Genomic DNA, 24,731 nt, shown 5'->3' on the forward strand with positions numbered 1-24,731 from the left:
GAGCAATTTTCAACTCGCAGCAAGCAAATGTGTTGGGAGAAGGGAAGGAACAGCATGGTCCCTGTGCCAACCTTTAAACGTCCTGATCTTAACCGCAAGGCCATCAGGTTGCTGATGTCGGTCAAGAATAAATGTCGGTGTTTGTCAATTCCTACAAAGCCTGACTGGGCCCAACACAGTTCTAGCAAGGCGCTGGTTACCTTCGCCACTTTAGGAATTCGCTGCTTTCCAGCGGCGGTCGAAGCCATTTTCCGGCCGTCGTTTTTCTTTCCCCACTCTCTTCAATCGCTCTTTTGCCAACTCAAAGTAAAACGCGAGCACTAAAATAAAACAGTCACTGTCAACTACGACAGCAGCCCAGCAAACATCCGGGCCTCCCGCGCCGTGACCTCCGACCCGACAGCACAACCACGTGGTACCGACGGCAGTTGCCATGGTACCGGAGCGCCGCGTTGCTAAGGCATCTTGTGGCTTCCCGGTCGCGAAGGCTGTGGCAGTGGCGCAGGTTTGTTTTACTTTTTAAAAAAGAAGTTGGGTGACTTCTTCTTCTATCTGGGAGAAGGCAAAATTTTATTATTCTGCGGGGGGCAGAGGCTGATAAAGGTGAGCTCAGACTTGGCTAAATTCAACAATAAAACAAAGAATTGCGGAGGCTGGAGATCTGAACAACAACAGAAATTGCTGGACTGTGAGCTCAACCGGGCTGTTAGCATCTCTGTAAAGAGAAAGCAACGTTTCGACACCAGTGACCCTTCTTCAGAGTCCGAACGAAGGGTCGCTGGACCCGAAGTTAACTCTGATTTTTCTCCACCGATGCTGCCAGACCTGCTGAGCTTTTCCAGCAACTTCTGTTTTTTGTTTCTGATTTAGAGCATTCGCAGTTCTTTCGGTTTTTATTTAGAGAGAAAGCAGTAATACTTAGAAATGAGAGTACCGCTCTTATTGAGTGTTCATTTTGAAATAGCCAAAAGTTGCACAATACCAGGTTTATTCAAACCCACAAGCTTTTGGGGTGTTGCTCCTTTGTCAGATGAAGTAATCAATCAGATCGTAGGTCACCCCTTCACTTACTATCAGCTGTTGACACTTTATTCACACCGTTTGAAACTTTTGATCAATTGCAAAAACGTTATTCGGCCTGTCGACATTCAACTCATATTATTTGTACTTTTGACACTCTTAATTGCCTGGAACTATCTTGCCATTATCTCTCGACCTATAAATTCTATGCCTGTGTACTTCCTTCCACTTCACCCTAACAATAGACTTTGTTTGACAAAGGAGCAACACTCTAAAACTTGTGATTTCAAATAAACCTGTTGAACTATAACTTGGAGTCGTGTGACTTCTGACTTTGTCCACCCCAGTGCAACACTGGCAGCTCCACATTATTGTGAAATACTCAAGACAAATCTGACCATTATGTGTTATTTGCAGCTTTTACTGTTTATTCTTTCTGGGAATGAATAACTGTCCTTCTGTCTCTACAGATGTGCCTGACCTGCAGGTTGCTTCAGTTTTATTCAGTATATTTTAAGGGTATATACCAACAAACTTGAAGAAATGTGTTATTTATAGCCTATAGAATTATTATGTGCAATATGTAATTTAATCCATGCGTTATCTCTATTTCTCCAATCCTTTTTCCTAATTGTGGTTAGATACAATTCAGCTTTGAGGCAAAATCTGTGAGATGTGGTAGTGTGACTGGCTATAAAGTTTTGGAATTAGCAGAAGGCATAACATCAGAGTTGATTCACAAGTCACATATGATTCCTCATAATTCAGAAGAAGTTATGTTGTGAAGAAGACCCATGTTATCATTGTTTTTCCTCATTCATAGAGCAGCCTTCTAGAATGTACCTAAAACCATTATGGATCACCAGCATCTCAAGGGCTGAAATGTTTCAAAGAGAAGGCCTTCAGTGATCACACAAGATAACTAGGAATTCACAAAAGTTGTTGGTGTCAACCACATTCTGAGAATAAATAAAAATGACCTAAGTAACATTGACAATTTATATTTATATCTTTTTCGCTTCATTTTAGTGACTATTTTGAAGTGTCAGTACATAGTTCACAGGACATCAAACAGGATAGGAGAGATAATTAGCAAGATGTTTTTGATAACCTTATCTATTATCTCCGCCTCTAATGATATAGTAATATCATTTTAATTTTAAATTGTAATGCCTAGTCATTTATTTAGCTCCTTAGATCTGTAGTGGTTATTGTAGCTCAAAATTTTGTTTGACAATTTTTGCACAAGATTATCATATCCTTTCAATTTTTGCCATTGATACCTGTGACTGAAAATATTGTTCTGTCTAATTGCAGCTGTTATGACCCTGAGTAAATATTTTCATTACCTCATGACATGCTATAATTTCCATTCCTTATCTGTACACTCTTTTCCAGAGCAACAATGACAACAATATATGCTTCAGGTGGAGGAAGTCTAGTAATAAATGTCAGACGATCAGAATCTCAAGATGCACATCAGATTGTGAAACTGTTCACCCCCAGTACGACAGCCATGTTTGGAAGAATTAATATCTTCTACCTGCTGTATGTATATGTAAAGAATGTCCATTAATAAGGCCTTAGAAAAGCTGTTTTCATTGAAGTGTACAGAGCTAATATGCATTTTACAGTGATTAGGTGCAACAGTACAACTAAGGATAAAAAGCTACGGTGGAAATAATTATAACTCAAATTGCATCTGAATTTCCTTTAATCTTTATCATCATGTACCAAGGCGATTCATGAATTATTACAAACTAAATCAATGAGATTAACAGGCAAGCATCCATTTCAGAGTTTACTTTGTCCTATCATATTGTCATTTTCTGTGCTATTCTACAACTTAAAGGCAATCTGTTACAAAATATAAGTAGAACTTGTTGGGGGAAAATCCCAACAAGTCAAGAATAGTTTGCAGGGATATAAACGGAATTAATGTTTATTGTTGATCACCTTGCATCGGATCTGGAAGAAGCTAGAGATTTAATAATATATAAGCAAGTGCAAAGCCAGGGAAGAAGTGGAACATGTGGGGGCATCTGCAAGGAAAATATAAGAACAAAAGAAATAAAAGTAGGAGTAGACATTTGGCTCCTCACATTCGCCCTGCCAGTCAGTAAGATTATGGCTAATCTGTGCAGGCGTCAACTTCTGTTTCATATCATCTCCTTGTAGCTCTCAATTCCCAATAGTTCTAAAATCTATCTAGCCTCCCTTTCAACATTTCAATGATCAAACCTCTACAACTCTCTGGTAGAGAATTCCAGCCATTCACTATCTTCTGAGAAAATAAATCCCTTCACATCACATTTTTAAATAAATATTCTCTTTCCATGTAACAATGTTCCCAAGTTTGAGATTCTCCCTCTAGTGAAAGCATCTTTTCAATATCTGCCCTGTCAAGATCCTTGGAATTTTGAGCACTTTAATAAAATTATCCCTTCTGTTTGTAAATCCTAACCTGTTTGGCCATCTCTATTAAGTCAATCCTTTCATCCCAGGAATCAGCCAATGAATCTTTTTTGAGCGCCTCCAATACTGGTATATCCTTTCTGAAATATAAGGGCCAAGACAGAACTCCAGGGTATGGCCTCACCAATACCGTCTACAGTTGTAATAAGACTTCCTTATTTTTAAGCTCCAACTCCCTGGTAATGAAGTCCAAAATTCCCTTTGCCTTCTTAATTACTTGCCGCAAGCTTACTTTTTATATTTTGTTTACAAGATCACTTTTTACTGCAATTTTTTGAATTTTTTCTCTATTTAAGTAATAGTCTACCTTTTGGTAGACTGCATGGCAAAGTATATGATCTCCAATTTCCTATATTAAACTCAATCTGCCAAGTGTTTTGCCTACTCAGTCAACTTATTGCTATCCCCTTGCAAATATTTATGTCCTCATCACAGCATGACCTCCCAACTACTTTTGTATCATCAGTAACTGTGGATACATACAACATTAGCCCCCCACCAAAAGTTATTAATACAGATCGTTAAGAATTGAAGTCCTAGGACCTATCCACATAGCACTCCAATAGTTACATACTTCCAACCTGAAAATGTCCTGTTAATTCCAAATGCCCGTCTTCTATGTGTAAACCAATCCTCAATCCATACTAATGCATTACTCACAGTACAGTGAACTGCTATATTGTGCAACAACATTTTCTAGGGCACCTTCTGTGGAAATCTAAATACACTACGTCTACCAGTTCATTTTTATCAACTTTGCTTGCTCTCAATGAACTCTAACAATTTTGCCAAGCAGATTTCCCTTTCACAAAACCATGTTGAACTTGCTTGATTGCATTAAGCTTTTCTAAATGTCCTGCTAATAATGGACTCCAGCATTTCTCTTAATAATGGACTCTGACACTTTCCCAATGACAGATGTTAGGCTAACTAGCATGTACTTTCCTGCTTTCTATCTCCCTTCCTCCTTGAACAGGAACATGATATTCATGGTTCCCGTCACTCAGGGTGTGTTTTAGAATATTTTGGCCAATGCCTCCATTATCTCTGTAATCATTTATTTTGAAACCTTGGATCAGGTCTTGGTGATTTGTCTGCCTTTGGTTTCATTAGTTTGTCAATAACATTTTCACTTATGATAGAGACTGTGACAAGATTTTTTATCCCATTAGCACTTTGGTTATCTATTATATTTTGGGGGTGTTTATGAAGACTGACGCAAAATATTGCTTTTAAGTGCCGAAACCCTATTCCCTGTTATTAATTCCCCAGTTGCATCTTTTGGGGTCCCAAACTCCTTTAGCTACTATTTTTCTTTTTGTAGAAAAAGCTCTAGCCATTCATTTTCTTGTCAGTTTACTGTCATCATCAATTTCGTCCTCTTTTAATAGCTTTTTAGTCATATGCTGTTGGTTCCTAAAACTTCCTAATCTCCTGGCCCATAATTAGTCTTTGTTGTTTTCTCAACATTAGTTTATGATTGGTTATTCTCCTTGACTATTGTTGTTAACCATTGTTGGTTCATGGTTCTCAAGTCCTTCTTTTTGACTGGAATAAACTTTTGCTCAGCATTGTGAAATATCTGCTTAAACATCTGCCACTGCTCATCCACTGACTTTCCCTTACGTCTATTTCCCAGTTGCTTTAGCAACTCTTTTTTTCACACCACCATAATTTTTTTTTCAAGTTGATGATACTGGTTGGACACCTGAGTTGCTTATCTGCACACTGAATTTGAAATTCCAGCATGTTGTGACTGCCACCACCACCCCCAAGACTCCGAACTCTAAGATCTCATTCATCTAATTTCATCATACATTATAGGTGTAAAACAACCTGTTCTCAAATAGGTCCTCCAACATATTGCTCAAAGAAACAATTCCTGACGCAGTCTACAAATTTGTCTTCCATGTTACTTTTGCCAATCTGATTTGTCCAGTCAACACAGATTAAAATCACCCATGGCAATTAAAGTGCCATCAACTTATCTGTTTTGTTATTAATGTTGCTTGTATTTAGCTAAATATTCTTAAGATTTTACTTTATACCATTCCAGCAGAGGGGAAAGGAATGTGTTTGATGGTGTCATCGCCCGTTTGTACAAAACAAAATCCAACAAAATAAATTATCTGGACATCATATCATTGCTGTGTGTGGGACCTTGTTTTGTGCATACTGGTTTTCATATATTAAGTAGTGGTTACACTTCAAAAGTGGCTTGTATGCTATAAAGTGCTTTGAGATGACTGAGGTCATTAAAGCATTTTAGTTACTGAATGAATGCAAGATCAGAATTTCTTTAAGAGTTCTGTTTTATTTCCTTGCACCTCCAGCGAAAAAGCAAATCTTGCTTTGACAGTGGAAAATGAGAAGAAAGATGTCTTAGCTCATGCTGCTTTCTTGGATTATCCAAATATTGAGGCTGTTGAAAAAGACAACTGGGAACCATGGCTACATACATATGGTCCTAGTTCAAAATGTACAGTGAGTTGAAATCTGAAAATAATAATAATTCTGAATGTGGGATTCAATATGTACTGCAATGACAAAATAATTTCACAACCACAGTAAATATGTTTTGTGTTGATGAATTCACTGTTGTGGACTTTGCAGTGAGCAGTTAAGGAAATTGCTCACATTTAAACACAAAGCTCACAAAGATCTAGCCATTACTGCAGTGTGATTTTCTACTCTCCTAATAGTAAATTTGGTACCAATACATTTGGTGGCAGCAACAGTGTTGTCCCAAGAATTTAAGGGTCGTTAATAAAAATTAAATGTTATTTCACTTAATTTGGAACCCCACTCTTATACCTGTTTCCCAGACTTTTACCTCTGGCTATCTCCCCAAACAATTCTCAGCCACGCCCCAACTGAATTATTTTCCTCTACTACTTCTTTCCCTAAGTATTTTCATTCTTTCTACAGCTGAGTTATGTTTGCATATTACATATATTTATCATCCTTATCTACTCCCCTCTGTACACTGCCCAGCCCAGCATCAAGCATTTCCAAGATTAGTCTTTTTTAATATAATAAAAATGCAGAGTATTTTAAATCTAAAGATGTCTGTTAAGAAGAAAACCTATGCAAAGTTCAAAATCTTTTTAATTTCCTGAAATTTCTAATCCTCTTTTGTCTCTCTGTCCCTATTCTTGAATTCACATGCTTTCTCCATTCCTTCCTTTTTATCTTGGATTTGCTTTTGACTTACTTACTCCTGCTTTATCCTTCCTTCTTTTCCTTCTTTCTTGCCCCTTCCTGCCATATTTCCTGCCTCTACTTTCTTTCTGCCTTCCTCCTATTTTTCCAAAATGCAGTTTCCCCAACATCACTTTCTTTCTGCTTTCTCTCCCATTCTACCTGTGCCCCTCATTTCTTTTCTTTTAAATTAAATACCCTGCATAACTCTCCTCTGCTTTCCCTTCACCTTTATTATCTTGCCACTCCTTTCTGTTCATCTTTACTCTCTTTCATCTTCCCAATCTATTTCCCCATTTCCTTGTCCAATGCCTTCTACTTTGCAATGATATAACAATTACCATTTATTGGGAAATCTATAAATTTCACTTTAACGTGTGACTAGACATTGTGAATTGTGAGTTACAATGATACGAATGTTACCTGCAATATGCTTTGTGTAGATTGACAAACCCTTATTGTGTCAAGAGTGTGCGGTCTCTGGTTTCTGGCATCTCTAAGTATTACATCTATAGACTGTGGATAAATGTGATAAAATATCACTGACTTTCTTTAATTTTTTAATGGATATTTCATTGGGTGAGTTATGTTCACATACAGCATTTTTTTTACATTTTGACAGCCTTTGAACACCCTTTTTTTACATTTGCTTGTGACAAAATCAAGAGTCGCAGGTGGTTGTGCTAGAGAGATTGTCAGGTAGGTTGTGTGTTAATAATTCTTAACTGTGGGTAAATCATTCATTCCACTATGGATACACTCAGGCACTATGTAAGAAAATCTTTGCAAAGCTGTAGAATAATCAGTTACTTGCAAAGGTGTTGATCAAATCTACCTCGGACACATGTTGTCATGCTAGGGACTCAGGGAGAATATTACAAAAATAACTTTGAGACTTGAAGGGCAAGTGGACAAATGATCTGTGCAATGTCATTTTATCCTTTCTAAGAATTGTTAAATATCATTGCTTACTGTTAAGTATCTTAGAAAGGATAAAATGACATTGCACAGTGTTTGAACAGGCCAGACCCCCAAACTATTTTAAGGAGGTAGCCTAGACCCAAATGCATTCCTATTTTAAAGGCTATTGTAAGGTGCCATTTTCCAGATGCAATGCGACTGGTCAAACTACTTGGTGTTAAGCAAATATTTATTCAAATATTATAGTTAAGGTGCAACAAAAAAGAGCAACTTAGAATAACGTAATGCTATTGGAAAATTTAACAGAATAGATACAGTAGTATTACTAATTAACTGTTGCAATATAGTAATATCCCACAAGTACATCCTTTGGGCAAAAAGGCAAATCCAGAAAACAGATTTTTTCATATGGAATATCTACAGTAGGAAGAAAAACCCAGACTTCTAGCTGTAACTAAGAGAAGGGGAAAAAGATAGCTTTTACTTCTTCAAAACTCCAGCAGCTTCTACTGAACCCAAAAGCTAAAAAAAACCCTAGAAATCCTGGTCACTGAGAGCTGCCAAACCCATCCAAGCTGCTTCTATTGTTCGAACATTTTAAAAAACCCTATGGCCTCATAAGCTGCTTACGTTACCAAAAACAGTTCATCACCTCTCGTTCAATCTCTCTCTTCAAAGAAACCAAGACAAGATACACCTCTTAAAGCCACAGCATTGTAACACCACATTCCCTTAAAAGAAATGAACATTCAATATACAAAGGTGGCTTTATTTTTAAAGACCCTTAATCTTATGCTATTAGTACACTACAATACATATACATTAAATTGACTCTATGCATGCAAATATTCACTACTACAAGCTATTTCAGTCTGTTTATTCCTGCCACTGAATGATTCCGTCTTCCTCATTCAAAGTTGTGACAACGCATCAGTGATTATCCTCGTGTCCTGCCATGTGTATAATTTTCAAATTGAATAACTGCAAGAATAGGTCCATTTAACCAGTCTGGAATTTTTTTCTTTAAACTGCTCCAAGAGTTTTCAGGCATAATGATCAATATATACAATTGTCTCAGGCACAGTTACTGGTAATACAAATGTTGAAACATTGTAACGCCAACACCAAATGCTGTAATGCTGAAGGCCCCCTTCTCAGTCATGCAATATTTTCCTTGATGATTATTTAGTTTTCTGGAAAAATACCCAGTAGGTCTTTCTATCTTCTCATCATCTTCTTGCAAGAGTACAGCACCAACACCCACATCACATGTGTAAATAGCCATCTTGAATGATTTTACATAATTAGGTGTGACTAACACTAGGACAGTGATTAACACAGCGTTCAGCCTGTCAAATGCCTTCTGACAATTCTCTGTCCACTGAAATTTTCTGCACTTCTTCAGTAAATCAGTCAGCGGAGCACACTTCTAAAATTCAGTACTAACCTCCAATAAAAAACATCAATCCTAGAAATCATAGATAGCACCCTCTTCATTGATGGTTAAGGAAACCTCCCAGTAATATTTGCCTTCACGTCCTGTGGGGCCATTTGCCAATATCCAGTAAAATGGCCCATAAATGTGACTTGGGTTTTGCAAACTTACTCTTAGCCAGGTTGATCACCAAGTCTGCTTCCCAAAGTCTATGGAACAATTCTGAGAGATGCTGCAAATGTTCTTTCCACGTGTGACTAAAAATCACCACATTATTGAAGTGTACCACACAATTGGATAAACCAGAAATGACTTTATTAGTTAGGCTTTGAAATGATTTAGATTTAGATTACCTACAGTGTGGAAACAGGCCCTTCGGCCCAACCAGTCCACACTGATCCTCCGAAGAGTAGTCCACTCAGAACTATTTCCCTCCTAACGCTAACACTGAGCCACCGTGTCGCCCCAATGTGGGTGGTGCATTTTTCATGCCAAATGGCATGACTTTAAATTGCTATAGTCCATTCGGTGTCTAGGAAGCCAAAATTATCTTTGCTCTTTTGGATAAAGGTACCCGCCAGTACCATCTGAACAAGTCCAACTTATAAATATAGGTTGCTTGTCCTACCTTCTCAATACAGTCTTCCAAACATGCAATAGAATATGAATCAGACTTTTTAACTGCATTGACTTTATAACAGTCCACACATTATTGTTGGGTACCATCTGGAATTAGCACTATTACTATGGGTGAGCTCCAATCACAGCAACTCACTTCTATTATGTTGTTTTTGAGCATGTGTTCAATCTCTTTTTGAACCTGTGTCAAGTTTAGAGAGTTAAGAGTATAAGGATGTTGTTTAACTGGAACAGCATTTCCTATATCTATACCTTGCATGATTAATTTAGTACTTCCCAGCTTATTCCCATATATCTCTCCATGAGATTGTAATGACCTTTCAGGTTATTTAAATTTTCGTCTGGAAGCTAACTCAATAATTTATCCCAATTTTTGAAAACTTCCTCATTGTCCAATTTAATTTGGGGAATGTCCAATTCAGAATCATCTGAATTTGTTTCTTCACTCTGTAACCAGTAACATATTCTTCTTTAGCTTTCCTTCGTTATCAAAATCTTTTCAGCATATTCACACAATGCATTCTGTGAGATTTCTTTCTATCTGGCACTTTTATCAAATAATTTACCTCACTCAAATTCGATTTGATTAGGCCCACTAAACCTTACTTTTAACGGTTCATCTACCACTGGAAGTAACACTGACACTTTATCCTCACTAGCAAAATTGCAAATTTTTGATTTCTAGTCTACTTTCTGTTTCATCACATGCTGTGCTACTTTTAAATGCTATCTAACCAACTCACCTGCTCTATTTAATCTTTCCCTAAAATTTGACACATTGTCCAAATATGTGACTCTAAACTCTGACTCACCAATTTCTCCTTAATTAGTTTCAGTGGTCCTCTTACCTCATGCCAAAAGCTAATTCAAATGGCCTGAATTTAGTAGATTCATTAGTTGCATTCCTCATTGCAAATAGGGTAAATAAAATTCCTTTATCCCAAACCTCTGGATAGTCTTGACTATATGCCCTCAACATGGTCTTTAAATGCCACTGTTCTAATGCTCCATGTGATTCTGCTGTGGATTTGAGTTGTTTTATCCTTAAGCTTTCCATAACTATCTTAAATAATTTTGATGTAAAATTTAACCCTTGATCTGATTGTATCGCTGTGGTGAGTCCATGTCCATTAAAAACATTGAGTAACTCTTCTACTGTCTTATTAGTTGTGATATTGCGAAATGGAATAGCCTCTTGAAATCTCGTGAACAAATACAGATTTCCACTTTTTGTTTTAAGTAGGAGTTCTGCGCCGTCAATGAAGACCCTTCTAAAAGGTTCCTCAAATGCAGGAATGGGTGCTAGTTTTATCATTGCCTGAGGTTTTCCAATTACCTGTCACACATGGCATGTCCGTCAAAATTTAACCACATCTTTATGCTGTCCAGACCAATAAAAATGCTTTAGTATTTTGGCTTGAGTTTTCCTTACTCCCAAATGATCTCCTCCTGGTAATTCATTTGCTTTTCGCATCACCTTCTTTCTACAACCTCCAACTCAACGATAATACAACGTTATGAACTTCTGCCCGTTTATCATCCGTCTGAATATGTAATGGTCTCAATTGCCTCATCAAAACATCATTTTTAAGATAGTAACAGTCTGGGGTACCTCAGATTCTTCTTCTGTGTCTGCTTTTTGATACATCTGCTTCAGTTTTTTATCTTCCTGTTGTAATTCAATTAACTTCTCCGCACTAAAAATATCCACTTTGTCCTTCCACCTGTTCTTGTTTTTTCTTAACCTAGTCAAACATAGTCTCTGACAACTGAACTTAAATTTCCTTATCTTTATTCTTTGATTTCTCCTCTTTGTGACCTTGTTACCACACAGTCGGGAAACATCCTAGGATATACTTCATGTAATACCTCAAGTGATTTTCCACTGGCTTTTCAATCACAGTAGGCATCACTCCCACTTGTGATCCAGCTGTATTGTTGCCAAGGACACATTGTATTTCTGGAGCTGAGAGTTTCTTGCGTCCTCCTACCACCACTTTTCCACCAGACTGTCCAACTTCACTTTATATAATGGAGCACTTCACATCTCACCATGAATTCCACATATTACCACTTTTTCTGGCAATATTCCTGAATTATATATCTCCTGATCTCTCACCATCAAAGATTGACATGGTCCCAAATCTCTTAAAATTTTAATTTCTTTACCTGCTCCTCCTGGCATATACAAGTAAACCTGCCTGCGCAAGTAAATTATCTAAGGAGATCTGACACTTCCTTCTCAACCAACCCCTGACCAGGTTGTACATTCTGTTGCAGCTTTGTAGCTCCACTGTGCTTTCCTTTACCACTTCAACAAAGCCCAGTAGCTTATCCTATTTTCCCACATCTATCTTCCCATTGCTTTTTGTAAACCACCAATAGTGCAACTTCATATGTCCTACATTATTGCAGTGAAAACACCTGAGCTTTTTTACTTCTCTTTCTCCCTCATGGGTTTCTGTTTTTACCCTGGGATATGTTATCTTTAATGAGATCTCCTTTTCCCATCACTTGAGAAATTCTCTTTTCCCCAACTTCTCTGCCTCACAGATCAAAGTTGATATCAGAAGCCAAAATTTGAGTTGTGAACCAACTTATAATCATTGACCATTTCCACTGCTAATCTTGCAGTTTTAACTCCTATCTGCTCTTCCACATGAGTTCTCACCACTTCACGATCTGAATTTTTGAACTCTTCCAACGTAATCATCTCTCCAAGAGCATCATATGTTTGATCTATTTTCAATGCCCTTATCCACCTATCAAAATTACTTTGTTGGATCCTTTCAAACTCAATGTCTGTTTGACCAGGGTCACACCTTAGATTCCTGAAACATTGTCTATCGGCTTCTGATACTAAGTCATATGCACTGAAGATGGCTTTCTTTACCTCCTCATACCCTCCAGAAATCTCTTCTGATAGTGATGCAAATACCTCACTAGCTCTACCTACCAACTTTGTTTTGGTCAATAATATGCACATGGTCACCGGCTATTTCATTTGTTTAGCCATTTTCTCAAATTAAATGATAAAGACTTCTACATCCTTTTCATTGAACTCAGATAACATTTGGACATGTTTAAACAGATCCCCACCAGGCATTTGGCTACAATGTGACTGGTGTCCATCATTGTCCTCATCACTAAACCTGCCTTCACACTTTATCTCTGCCCTTCTAATTATACTTTGCTCTCTAATTACGAACTTTTGAAGGTCAAACTCTCTCTCTTTCTGCTTCTGCTAGAGCTATTCCTCCCTTCCTTTATCTTCTATCTTTCCTTTTCTTTTGCCTCTAATTCAAGCTGCTTCGTTTGCAATAGAATTTTAGCCATTTCCAAAGATTCTGATGGCACTTCTGGCAATTGTAAATGTTGAACTATTGCTGTAATTACCTCCCCTATTCACACAACAAAGGCAACCCCAATTCCAGTTGGTCTGCCAATTCCAAAAGCTTTTCCTTGCTCACTTTCTGTAAAACTCATGCAGTGACTTCTTCCACCCCAGAAAACTCTTAGTTACTGAAAGGGCCATTATTACACAAGGTACACCCTGTTTAAGCCATCCGAATTCAATACCCAAGACAAAAGACACTAACATTTACCACTCACTGCCCCTGTGTCCAATAATCCTAAACCCAACTTTAATTAGAAATTTTGGGCTTGCACGAGCTCCCAATTTGTTATGGACCAGACCAGACTCCCTTAAAATATTTTAAGAAGGTGGCCTAGACTCTTAACTTTTTCTTATTTTAAAGGCAAATATCAAGTGCCGTGTACCTCTTATAGCCACAGCATCATCACACATATTGTTTAAAAGAGAAATGTTTATTAGATTAGATTAGATTAGATTAGATTACTTAGATTAGATTAGATTAGATTACTTACAGTGTGGAAACAGGCCCTTCGGCCCAACAAGTCCACACCGCCCCGCCGAAGCGTAACCCACCCATACCCCTACATCTACATTTACCCCTTACCTAACACTATGGGCAATTTAGCATGGCCAATTCACCTGGCCTGCACATCTTTGGACTGTGGGAGGAAACCGGAGCACCCGGAGGAAACCCACGCAGACACGGGGAGAACGTGCAAACTCCACACAGTCAGTCGCCTGTGAGAAGTGTCTCGAGAAGTGTCTATTGTTTAAATTATTGTCATATTTTGTTCTGTCTTTGCACCATATTCAATAATACCTAGAATTCCTTACATCACAGAGACCTTCATTTCTGGTCAATTTTTCCTTTAGAGGTTGTACGGGTGAAAATAACAAAATGTGAAATAAACTGCAATTCTAGTTACTCTAGTTTAATTATTTTAGCAAAATTCAACCAGGCTGAGAATTGCTGTGGAAATGTCTAAGTTGCAGAAAACTGCATTTTAGAAAACCATGCAACAGGCTTGGTGCCTTGAGTTCAGCTGCCATTTAGGCTGAAGTTGCAATCTGCTTGAAATGAATGTAACCAATTCCAGACATAGTTGAGTCTCCAGAAAAGAGGGAAAAAGACTTGAAATGTGGATTACTGATAGAAAGTGGGGCATGTACTTTGTGCCAAACAGTACTTTACTCTTGATTTAGTAAGCAGAAAAGTACACTAATTTCCATTTTGTCATTTGAATTAATTGGTATCTTATGTACTATACTGTTTTTTATGTGTCTGTGATATACCAATTTTAGTTTCATTAACACTTCTTCACACTTAAATAAAAGATCCATTTGTAATTTTGCGAATGTTCATCATTTCTTCAGGTTATGTATTGAGGTTTTTGGTGGATGATTGAGATAAGGCCTGTAGAAATGATAGCACTAATATGTACCATGTTACATGGTGTTAATGACATGTATTGATTCTTATTCTTGAGCTTCATTAACCAATGTCAGAATGTGCAATTAAAAATATTAATTTATTTCCAATACTTGTGTAGGACTGTCTTTAATGACATCCGAGAACTTCACTACATAATCCTTGCTGTGCCAAAGAAAGTCGCCTTAGGTAAAAGATTATTTTAGAAATTGTTACAGAATTTATTCTTCGTTTTCAGGTACTGTCTGTTTTGAAAATTATTTACTTGTATAAATTTAACAATCATCTGTCTTATTTGATACTAGATCCTGCTGTGTCTGTCTTGTTTGCACCTATGCCGCAATTTAAGAAGGTGGATGGTGTGTACTATTCGGCTTTCATCTGTTATAGAAAGGACTATGTTCCAGTACTACATATTCGAAAGGCCAGGTAATGGATCTTCTAATGGATACCTTCTTTCTAGGAATTGCCTTCTCCCAATGACTTGCTAAAAGATATTAAGATTTAAATTTACTCACATTCTGAACTAACAGCAAGATATGGGAAATAACAAGCTCATATTTTACAATATGTTTCACATTTTCAAACTATCACAACGTGAGGAACCTTCAGTAAATCTTTTCTGATGCATACTATTGGGTAGGCACTAAACAATCTATTTTTGCTCAGCAAAATCTACATAACTAATCATTCTATTATGCTGGTGTTGTAGAGTGATAAATTCTGTCTAGAATCTTGGGTGAACTTGGTGGAAGTGGGTACTGCAGACACTAGATATTAGAGTCAAGATTAGAGTGGTGCTGGAAAAGCACAGCAGGTCAGGCAGCATCCGAGGAGCAGAAAAATCGACTTTTCATCATCAGGGCTTCTGCCTGAAACGTCGATTTTCCTGTTCCTCAGATGCTACCTGACCTGCTGTGCTTTTCCAGCACCACTCTAATCTTGGGTGAAATCCCCTGCCTTTCAAATAATTCCATGGGATATTTTATTTCCAGGTGAGCAGGAAAATTAGGCCTAGGTGTAATTAATCCTCCATAAAACAACACGTCTGGCAATGTAGCACACACTTTGTACTGGACAGTAGTGTTAGCCTAGATTATGGGTGGAGTTAAATGTTGGTGAAGAGGGTCTCTCTACCTGGTTGGACAACCAGCAGAATCCCCACATTGCCTGTATTGGGTAAAATTGTCCGATCTTAGTGACTATTGGATGGCCTTCTTCAGAACTTAGAAACCATAGATCAGAAACCCTACCATTCTCTTCCTCCAGCAAAAAAAAAGCAGCTAGACAATTAGAGGCTGGAAGCTTTCCATGATTGGCAGTGCTGTAGCTGTAGACAGTAAACTCAGGGAGAGGTATAGAATCAATGAAGGATCTAGGCCACAGTTGAATGATGGAAGGATTGAGGTTGGGGTGCAGGTAACAATAAAGATCTATTGGGAGTTGGAGTCGGGAGGGACGCAGTGAGCTGACAGGATGAGGCAAAGATGTGGTGAGTGGAAGGGTCACTGAAAGTGATGAGCATGTGGTTTTTGGAAAGAAAGTAACAAACCTGAGATGGGAAGCAGTGAACTGGAGACGGGTAGTGGTAAGCTAGTGTTAAGCAGAATGTAAGTTATTAAGAGTTCATAGAATCATAGAATATCTACAGTGTTGAAGCAAGCTATTTGGCACATCAGGTCCATACTGGCCCTCCAAACAGTATCCCACCCAGACCCAATGCCCTACCTATCCCTGTAACCCTGCATTTCCCATGAACAATCCACCTGTCGCTAAGATGTTACTACAGTTGTTACGGGGGATTTCAACATGCAGGTAGACTGGGAGAATCAGGATGGTATTGGACCTCAAGAAAGAGGCCTCCGAGATGGATTCTTAGAACAGCTGGTGCTGGAGCCTACCAGGGAGAAGGCAATTCTGGATCTGGTATTGTGCAACGAACCAGAATTGATCAGGGACCTCGAAGTGAAGGAGCCATTGGGAAGTAGTGACCATAATACAATAAGCTTCAATCTGCAATTTGAGAGGGAGAGGGTACAATCAGAAGTGACAATATTTCTGTTGAATAAAGGGAACCATGGAGCTATGAGGGAGGAGCTGGCCAAAGTTTAATGGTGCAATACCTTAGCAGGGATGACAGTGGAGGAACAATGGCAGATATTTCTGTGTATAATGCAGAAGATTATACACAGAAAGGAAGAAATCCAAAAAGGAAGAAAGATCCTAGAAGGAGGCATGGGTGGCTGTGGCTGACGAGGGAAGTTAAGAAACATATAAAATTAAAAGAGAAAAAGTGTAACATAGCAAAGATAAGTGGGAAAACAGAGGACTGGGAAGCTTTTAAAGAACAACAGAGGATTACTAAGAAGGAAATACGCAGAGAAAAAATGAGGTACAAAGGTAAACTGGCCAAAAATATAAAGGAGGATAGTAAAAGCTTTTTTAGGTATGTGAAAAGCAAAAAAATGGTTAAGACTAAAATTGGGCCCTTGAAGACAGAAACAGGGGAATATATTACAGGAAACAAAGAAATGGCAGAAGAATTGAATTGGTACTTCAGATCTGTGTTCACTGGGGAAGGCACAAGCAATCTCCCTGAGGTAACAGTGGCTGAAGGACCTGAACTTAAGGGAATTTATATTTGCCAGGAATTGGTGTTGGAGAGACTGTTAGGTCTGAAGGTTGATAAGTCCCTGGGGCCTGATGGTCTACATCCCAGGGTACTGAAGGAGGTGGCTCGAGAAATCGTGGATGCGTTGGTGATTATTTTCCAAAGTTCGATAGATTCGGGATCAGTTCCTGCGGATTGGAGGGTGGCTAATGTTGAACCACTTTTTAAGAAAGGTGGGAGAGAGAAAGCAGGAAATTATAGACCTGTTCGTCTGACTTCAATGGTGGGAAAGATGCTGGAGTCTATTATAAAGGATGAAATTACGACACATCTGGATAGTAGTAACAGGATAGGTCAGAGTCAGCATGGATTTATGAAGGGGAAATCATGCTTGACTAATCTTCTGGAATTTTTTGAGGATGTAATTCTGAAGATGGACGAGGGAGATCCAGTAGATGTAGTGTACCTGGACTTTCAGAAAGCTTTTGATAAAGTCCCACAAAGGAGGTTAGTGAGCAAAATTATGACGCCTGTTATTGGGGCAAAGTACTAACTTGGATTGAAAGTTGGTTGGCTGACAGGAAACAGAGTAGTGATAAACGGCTCCATTTCGGAATGACCAGTGGGGTACCGTAGGGATCAGTGCTGGGACCGCAGCTTTTTACAATATATATTAATGATATAGAAGATGGTATTAGTAATAACATTAGCAAATTTGCTGATGATACTAAGCTGGATGGCAGGGTGAAATGCAAGGAGGATGTTAGGAGATTACAGGGTGGTGAGGTCCTAGGGAGTATTGCTGAACAAAGAGACCTTGGAGTGCAGGTCCATAGCTCCTTGAAAGTGGAGTCGCAGGTAGATAGGATGATGAAGAAGGCGTTTGGTATGCTTTCCTTTATTGGTCAGAGTGTTGAGTACAGGAGTTGAGAGGTCATGTTGTGGCTGTATAGGACATTCATTAGGCCACTGTTGAAATATTGCATGGGTTCAGAAAAGATTTACAAGGATGTTGCCAGGGTTGGAGGATCTGAGCTATAGGGAGAGGCTGAACAGGCTGAGGCTGGTTTCCCTGGAACGTCGGAGGCTGAGGGGTGACCTCATAGAGGTTTACAAAATTATCAGGGGCATGGATAGGATAAATAGACAAAGTCTTTTCCCTGGGGTAGGAGAGTCCAGAACTAGAGGGCATAGGTTTAGGGTGAGAGGGGAAAGATATGAAAGAGACCTAAGGGTAACTTTTTCACACAGAGGGTGGTACGTGTATGGAATAAGCTGCCAGAGGATGTGGTGGAGGCTGGTACAATTGCAACATTTAAGAGGCATTTGGATGTGTATATGAATAGGAAGGGTTTGGAGGGATATGGGCCGGGTGCTGGCAGGTGGGGCTAGATTGGGTTGCGATATCTGGTCGGCATGGACGGGTTGGAGTGAAGGGTTTGTTTCCATGCTGTACATCTCTATGACTCTATGATTTGGACACGTTAGGTGAGTGGTCAGATGCATGGCAGATGCAGTTTAGTGTGGATAGATGTATAGTTATCCACTTTGGTGGCAAGAAGGAAGGTAGATTACTACCTAAATGGAATCAATTTAAGTAAAGGGGCAGTACAAAGAGATCTGGGTGTTCTTGTACACCAGTCAATGAAGGTAAGCATGCAAGTACAGCAGGTAGTGAAGAAGGCTAATAGCATGCTGGCCTTCATAACAAGAGAGATTGAGTATAGAAGCAAAGAGGTTCTTCTGCAGCTGCACAGTGCCCTGGTGAGACCACATCTGGAGTATTGTGTGCAGTGCTGGTCTCCAAATTTGAGGAAAGACATTCTGGCTATTGAGGGAGTGCAGCGTAGGTTCACAAGGTCAATTCCTGGAATGGCGGGACTACCTTAAGCTGAAAGACTGGAGCGACTAGGCTTGTATACCCTTGAGTTTAGAAGACTGAGAGGGGATCTGATTGAGACATATAAGATTATTAAAGGATTGGACACTCTGGAGGCAGGAAACATGTTTCCGCTGATGGATGAGTGCCAAACCAAAGGACACAGCTTAAAAATACGGGGTCGACCTTTAAGACAGAGATGAGGAGAAACGTCTTCACCCAAAGAGTGGTGGCTGTGTGGAATGCTCTGCCCCAGAGGGCAGTGGAGGCCCAGTCTCTGGATTCATTTAAGAAAAAGTTGGATAGAGCTCTCAAGGATAGTGGAATCAAGGGTTATGGAGATAAGGCAGGAACAGGATACTGATTAAGGATGATCAGCCATGATCATATTGAATGGTGGTGCAGGCTCCAAGGGCAGAACGGCCTACTCCTGCACCTATTGTCTATTGTCTATTGCCTGCACACCCCTGGACATTATGGGTAATTTAGCATGGTCAGTCTACCTAATCTGCACATCCTAGGACTGTGGGAAGAAACCAGAGCACCTGGAGAAAACATGGGAGAACATGCAAATTCTAAACGGATAGTTGCCCGGAGTGGAATCACATAGGACTCCCTGGCAGTAGTCCTAACCACTGAGCCACCATGCCACACCATGCATTATAAAAAGACTTTTGGCCCGATTCGGTTCAAGTCAGCCAATATATCTTTGATAGAAAGATTAGAGAATAGTGACATATTCTAATCTTATTACATATTTTCTAATAGAAAAGTGATTTTTGATAAGTAAGTTTTGCTTTAGAGTTCTGTTTGGGCATACATTAGAAGCACTACCCTAAAAGCTATGTTTCTTCACTTTCCTGAAAGCTATGTCATAGCTACGCAATCATTTCCAAGGCTGACCCTTTTTTAGGAGTTGATGCAAAGGTGCCAGGATGGAAGCCAGGTTATGTAAGAATTCTCAGTAATAATACACCAACCCAAGGAAAAGCCTAAACTCTGGCACAGACATAGGAGTCAGGGCACTTTTGACCGCCCTCACTTTATCTTCCAAAAAGTGTAACCTGGTCTTGTCGACTCTGTAGCCCAAATGGGTCCCTTGGGGTGCCTGGAACACACATTTTCCCTTTCATGGGTGTATACCCGCCTGGGAGAAATGTCTGAGGATTATGTTTGAGTTTTCTAAGTGCCCCTTATTGATCCTTCCTGTTACTAGTATGTCATCTAGATGAATAGCGACCTGGAGGAGACATTGAAAAATGTTTTCCATCATCCGCTGAAAAATTGGACAGGCTGTTGATACCCCAGTTGGCAGTCTCATATATTAGTACAAACTCTTACGGGTATTAGTTGTAGTATACTCATCTAACCACAATTGCAAGTGCCAGTTGTCCAGTTTCATGAAGGATAGCTCCTCTCCCAGCTTTGCATATCAACCCTCTATGTGATGGATTGGGTATTTATCCAGCTGCAAATAGCTGTTTGCCACTTGTCTAAAATATCCACAAAGGTGAACCGATCCATCAGGCTTCAAAATCAGTACAACCAGTGCTGCCTATTCCGCAAACTGGACTTGTTTTAAGATTTCTTCACTTTCCAGCCTTCTGATTTCTGCCTTGACATAAGGCAATTGGCACTGTAAGGTTCTTGTAGGATCGTGGAATTACTTCCTGGTCAACATACAAGGTCGCTTTGACTTTTAATTTTCCCTTAACTTTCATGAAGGATTTCCAGGTATTTAATTAGGACTTCACTCAGGCAGCCATTTTTTAATGGAAAAATGTTGAGCCAATCTAGATTAGATTAGATTAGATTACAGTGTGGAAACAGGCCCTTCGGCCCAACAAGTCTACACCGCTCCGCCGAAGCGCAACCCACCCATACCCCTACACCTACCCCTTACCTAACACTACGGGCAATTTAGCATGGCCAATTCACCTGACCTGCACATCTTTGGACTGTGGGAGGAAACCGGAGCACCCGGAGGAAACCCACACAGACACGGGGAGAACGTGCAAACTCCACACAGTCAGTCGCCTGAGGTGGGAATTGAACCTGGGTCTCTGGCGCTGTGAGGCAGCAGTGCTAACCACTGTGCCACCGTGCCACCCAAATCTAGGTGAATTGCTCTCAACCAATTTTGCCCCAGCAAGCTTGGACCCGAGCCTTTCATTACACTCAGTAGTAACTGAATAGATGCTTCTCATACGAGACTGAAACCAAATTATACACTTAATCTGGAAAGGTTCCCTGGTATAAATTGTCAGTTTAGTTGAGGATTTGTGCAAATGTAAGGCTTAGTGTCCAGAGTGAATTTGTTAAAGACTGGTGTTATGGGCCAAGCCAGATCCCCACAAAACATTTCAAGAAAGTAGCCTGGACTTTGCTAGTTGTTTTAAGCAGGTGTAGAGTGGGTATTCTGGAATTGATGCAGCTTTCTCAACCACTTAGTTTTAAACAAAGCAGAATTTATTTACAAGATTACCAAATTAAACATAAATAAAAGAGAACAGAATATAGAATAAGTAACCTATCCGAAAACCAACCGACTATCCCAACTTAATGATACTGTTCCAAATATTTGCAATAATCCCTACAAACACCCCTTGGCACAAAAGGTGAAATCAAACACAGGGTCTTACAGAAGACATGTCAAAGAGAGGGAGTATCAGCGTGGACCTGCTTCTTTGGATCCAGCAGCTTCACAACTGATTGACTCCTTTCAGTGAACAGCCAAACCAAACCCAACCAAAGATAGGGCTGAACTGGGAGAACAACTCCACACTCCTTTCTTTGTTCAAGTAATTTTTTTAACGTGAAAGCCTTTTTCCAGAGGCATTATCTGTTAGCTATAATCAAATTGTCCCTAAAACCCATGTAAGCCATACCTTTCAGAATCCCTGCTTTTATGACCTCTGGGAAAAAAAGCCAAGGACATCATAACCTTGTTAAAGGAGCAGCATCGTAACACTGGTTCTGCGATCACTGAAAGGGCTGCACCGGTATCGACCTCCATTTGAACCAGGTGACCATTTAACTAGATGGTTCTTTTGATTGGTTGTGATTTGAGGGTGTGAAGCAATTTGACTGTTCCAAACTGGATGCACATGGACTTTCCATGGTGTGCATTCTCCTGCGTACCGGCTTATGAGTTCTCTTACTCAGTTTAGGAATTCTAGTCCAGGATTATGTTAAGGTAAACTTGCAAGTTGAGTCAGTAGTTAGTAGGACTCCTTTGCTGTCTCAAGTCCACATACCAGCAGCAATGAAATGGACTGGCAGCCCGGACCCTGAAGAAAATTTTATTATTTGGTTGAGGCTTGGCTTTGTTTTGGGGTTCAAAGTTTGTGAGAAGATTTGTAACTTGGGTGCTCGTTGTTGTGGTTAGATTAGATTAGATTAGATTACTTACAGTGTGGAAACAGGCCCTTCGGCCCAACAAGTCCACACCGCCCCGCCGAAGCGTAACCCACCCATACCCCTACCCCTACATTTACCCCTTACCTAACACTACGGGCAATTTAGCAATGGCCAATTCACCTGACCTGCACATCTTTTGGACTGTGGGAGGAAACCGGAGCACCCGGAGGAAACCCACGCAGACACGGGGAGAACGTGCAAACTCCACACAGTCAGTCGCCTGAGGCGGGAATTGAACCCGGGTCTCTGGCGCTGTGAGGCAGCAGTGCTAACCACTGTGCCACCGTGCCGCCCACGGTTCTGTTCGCCGAGCTGGCAATTTGTGTTGCAGATGTTTTGTCCCCTGTCTAGGTGACATCCTTAGTGTTTGGGAGCCTCCTGTGAAGCGCTTCTGGGATGTTTCTTCCAGCATTTATAGTGGTTTGTCTCTGCCACTTCCGGTTGTCAGTTCCAGCTATCCGCTGCAGTGGCCAGTATATTGTTTTGGGGTTTTGCTGTGGGCTGACCTAGAGTTGCTCTGTTCAGGATACATCCTAAGTGAGGCTATGGAATTGCCTTCACTCAAGTGGTGTTCCCCATGGTCAAACATGGCAAAGTCAGCATGGTTTTATCAAGGGGAGTTCACGCCTGACAAATCTGCTAGAATTCTTTGAAGAAGTAATGAGCAGAATAGACCAAGGAGAGCCAATGGATGTTATCTATTTGGACTTCAAGAAGGCCTTTGACAAGGTGCCGCACAGACTACTGAGTAAGATAAGGGCCCATGACATCAGATGCAAGATGTCAGCATGGTTAGAAGCTTAGCTGTCTTGCAGAAAGCAGAGAGTGGGGAGAAAAGCTTTCTTCTCAGGATGGCAACAGTGACAAATAGTGTCCTGCAAGGCTCAGTGTTGGGACAACAATTTTTCACTTTATACGTTAACAATCGAGATGAAGGAACTGAGAGTATTCTGGCTAAGTTTGCAGACAATACAAAGATAGGAAGAGGGACAGGTCGCATTGAGGAGGCAGGGAGGTTACAGAAGGATTTGGACTGTTTAGGAGAGTGGGCAAAGAAGTGACATATGGAGTGCAACATGGGGAAATGTGAGGTCATGCACCTTGGTAGGAAGAATAGAGGCATGGACTACTTTCTGAATGGGGAGAAAATTCAAAAGTCTGAATTACAAAGAGAGTTAGGAGTTCTAGTCCGGGATTTTCTCAAAGTAACATTGCAGGTTGAGTGAATAGTTAGGAAGGTAAATGCAATGATGGCATTTATTTAGAGAAGACTCGAATATAAAAGCAGGGATGTACTTCTGAGGTAGTATAAGGCTCTGGCCAGACCACGTTTGGAGTATTGTGCGCAGTTTTGGGCCCCATATCTCAGGAAGGAAGTACTGGCCATGGAGCTTGTTCAAAGGAGGTTCATGAGAATGGTTCCAGGAATTAACAGGTTAACATGTGAGGAATGTTTGAGGACTCTGGGTTTATACTCAATGGTGTTCAGGAGGATGAAGGGGGATCTAACTGAAACATGCAGAATACTGAATGGCCTGAATAGAGTAGATATTGGGAAGATGTTTCCATTGGTAGGAGAGACTAGGACCCGAAGGCACAACCTTAGAGTAAAGGGAAGATCTTTTAGAACAGAGTTCAGAGAAACATCTTCAGCCAGAGAGTAGAGTGTGGGATTAATTGCCACAGAAGGCTGTGGAGGCAGTGGTTGTATTGAAGACTGAGTTAGATAGATTCTTGAGTATCAAGCAGATCAAAGGTTATGGAGAAAACATGGGAGAATGGAGTTGAGAAATTTATCACCCATGATTGAATAGGCTGAATGGCCTAATTTCTGCTCCTATGTCGCCGCAAAGTAACTTCACAGAGGCCGCTATCCCGTCACCAAGTCACTCTTTATTTACACATGGAATGTCCTTGACACTGGTTCAGCTCCTTCAGAGCCAGCTCCCAGAGTGTTAGAATGTCTGACACTCCTTTTCTTTTCTTGTTTTTTTATTTTATTATCAATGCAGTTTACAAAACAATTAACATTAACAGCTGTACACAGATAAACAGCAGTTGACAAGGGAGAGGAGAGGCAAAGCTAGGCCCCAACCCCAAAACAACTGCAGTCTAATTAGATTTTAAAAATGTGCATAGAATACAGACCATCTCTCCCCCCCGCCAACACACACACACACACACACAACCCAACAAGCCAGACACTCCTCTATCTGTCAGCCAGGGCTCCCTGAATGGACCAGATTAACAGCCCCCATCAGGGAACTCCAATTTGATGAGGTCCATATTCTAATGAGGCAGACCACAGTACAATCAGTACACCAT

The 24,731-nt window shown here is 40.1% G+C and overlaps 2 protein-coding genes across 2 annotated transcripts in view; one reads left to right on the forward strand and one right to left on the reverse strand.

The window, feature by feature from the left end:
- The window catches only part of crnkl1 (crooked neck pre-mRNA splicing factor 1), a 38,707-nt gene extending 38,323 nt beyond the window's left edge, over nucleotides 1-384 (reverse strand). Inside the window, exon 1 of the mRNA XM_072581410.1 lies at nucleotides 201-384. Within this exon, the coding sequence (XP_072437511.1) occupies nucleotides 201-248 (48 nt within the window). The 5' untranslated portion in view covers nucleotides 249-384. The remainder of the gene's footprint in view (nucleotides 1-200) is intronic.
- Nucleotides 385-454: 70 nt separating this feature from the next.
- Nucleotides 455-24,731, forward strand: part of cfap61 (cilia and flagella associated protein 61) — a 250,290-nt gene continuing 226,013 nt past the window's right edge. Inside the window, exons 1-6 of the mRNA XM_072581649.1 lie at nucleotides 455-505; nucleotides 2,419-2,568; nucleotides 5,829-5,979; nucleotides 7,319-7,395; nucleotides 14,618-14,685; nucleotides 14,802-14,925. Of these exons, the coding sequence (XP_072437750.1) occupies nucleotides 2,426-2,568; nucleotides 5,829-5,979; nucleotides 7,319-7,395; nucleotides 14,618-14,685; nucleotides 14,802-14,925 (563 nt within the window). The 5' untranslated portion in view covers nucleotides 455-505; nucleotides 2,419-2,425. The remainder of the gene's footprint in view (nucleotides 506-2,418; nucleotides 2,569-5,828; nucleotides 5,980-7,318; nucleotides 7,396-14,617; nucleotides 14,686-14,801; nucleotides 14,926-24,731) is intronic.

Source organism: Chiloscyllium punctatum, chromosome 11 (assembly GCF_047496795.1).
Source record: "Chiloscyllium punctatum isolate Juve2018m chromosome 11, sChiPun1.3, whole genome shotgun sequence".
NCBI classification, from domain to species: Eukaryota; Metazoa; Chordata; class Chondrichthyes; order Orectolobiformes; family Hemiscylliidae; genus Chiloscyllium; species Chiloscyllium punctatum.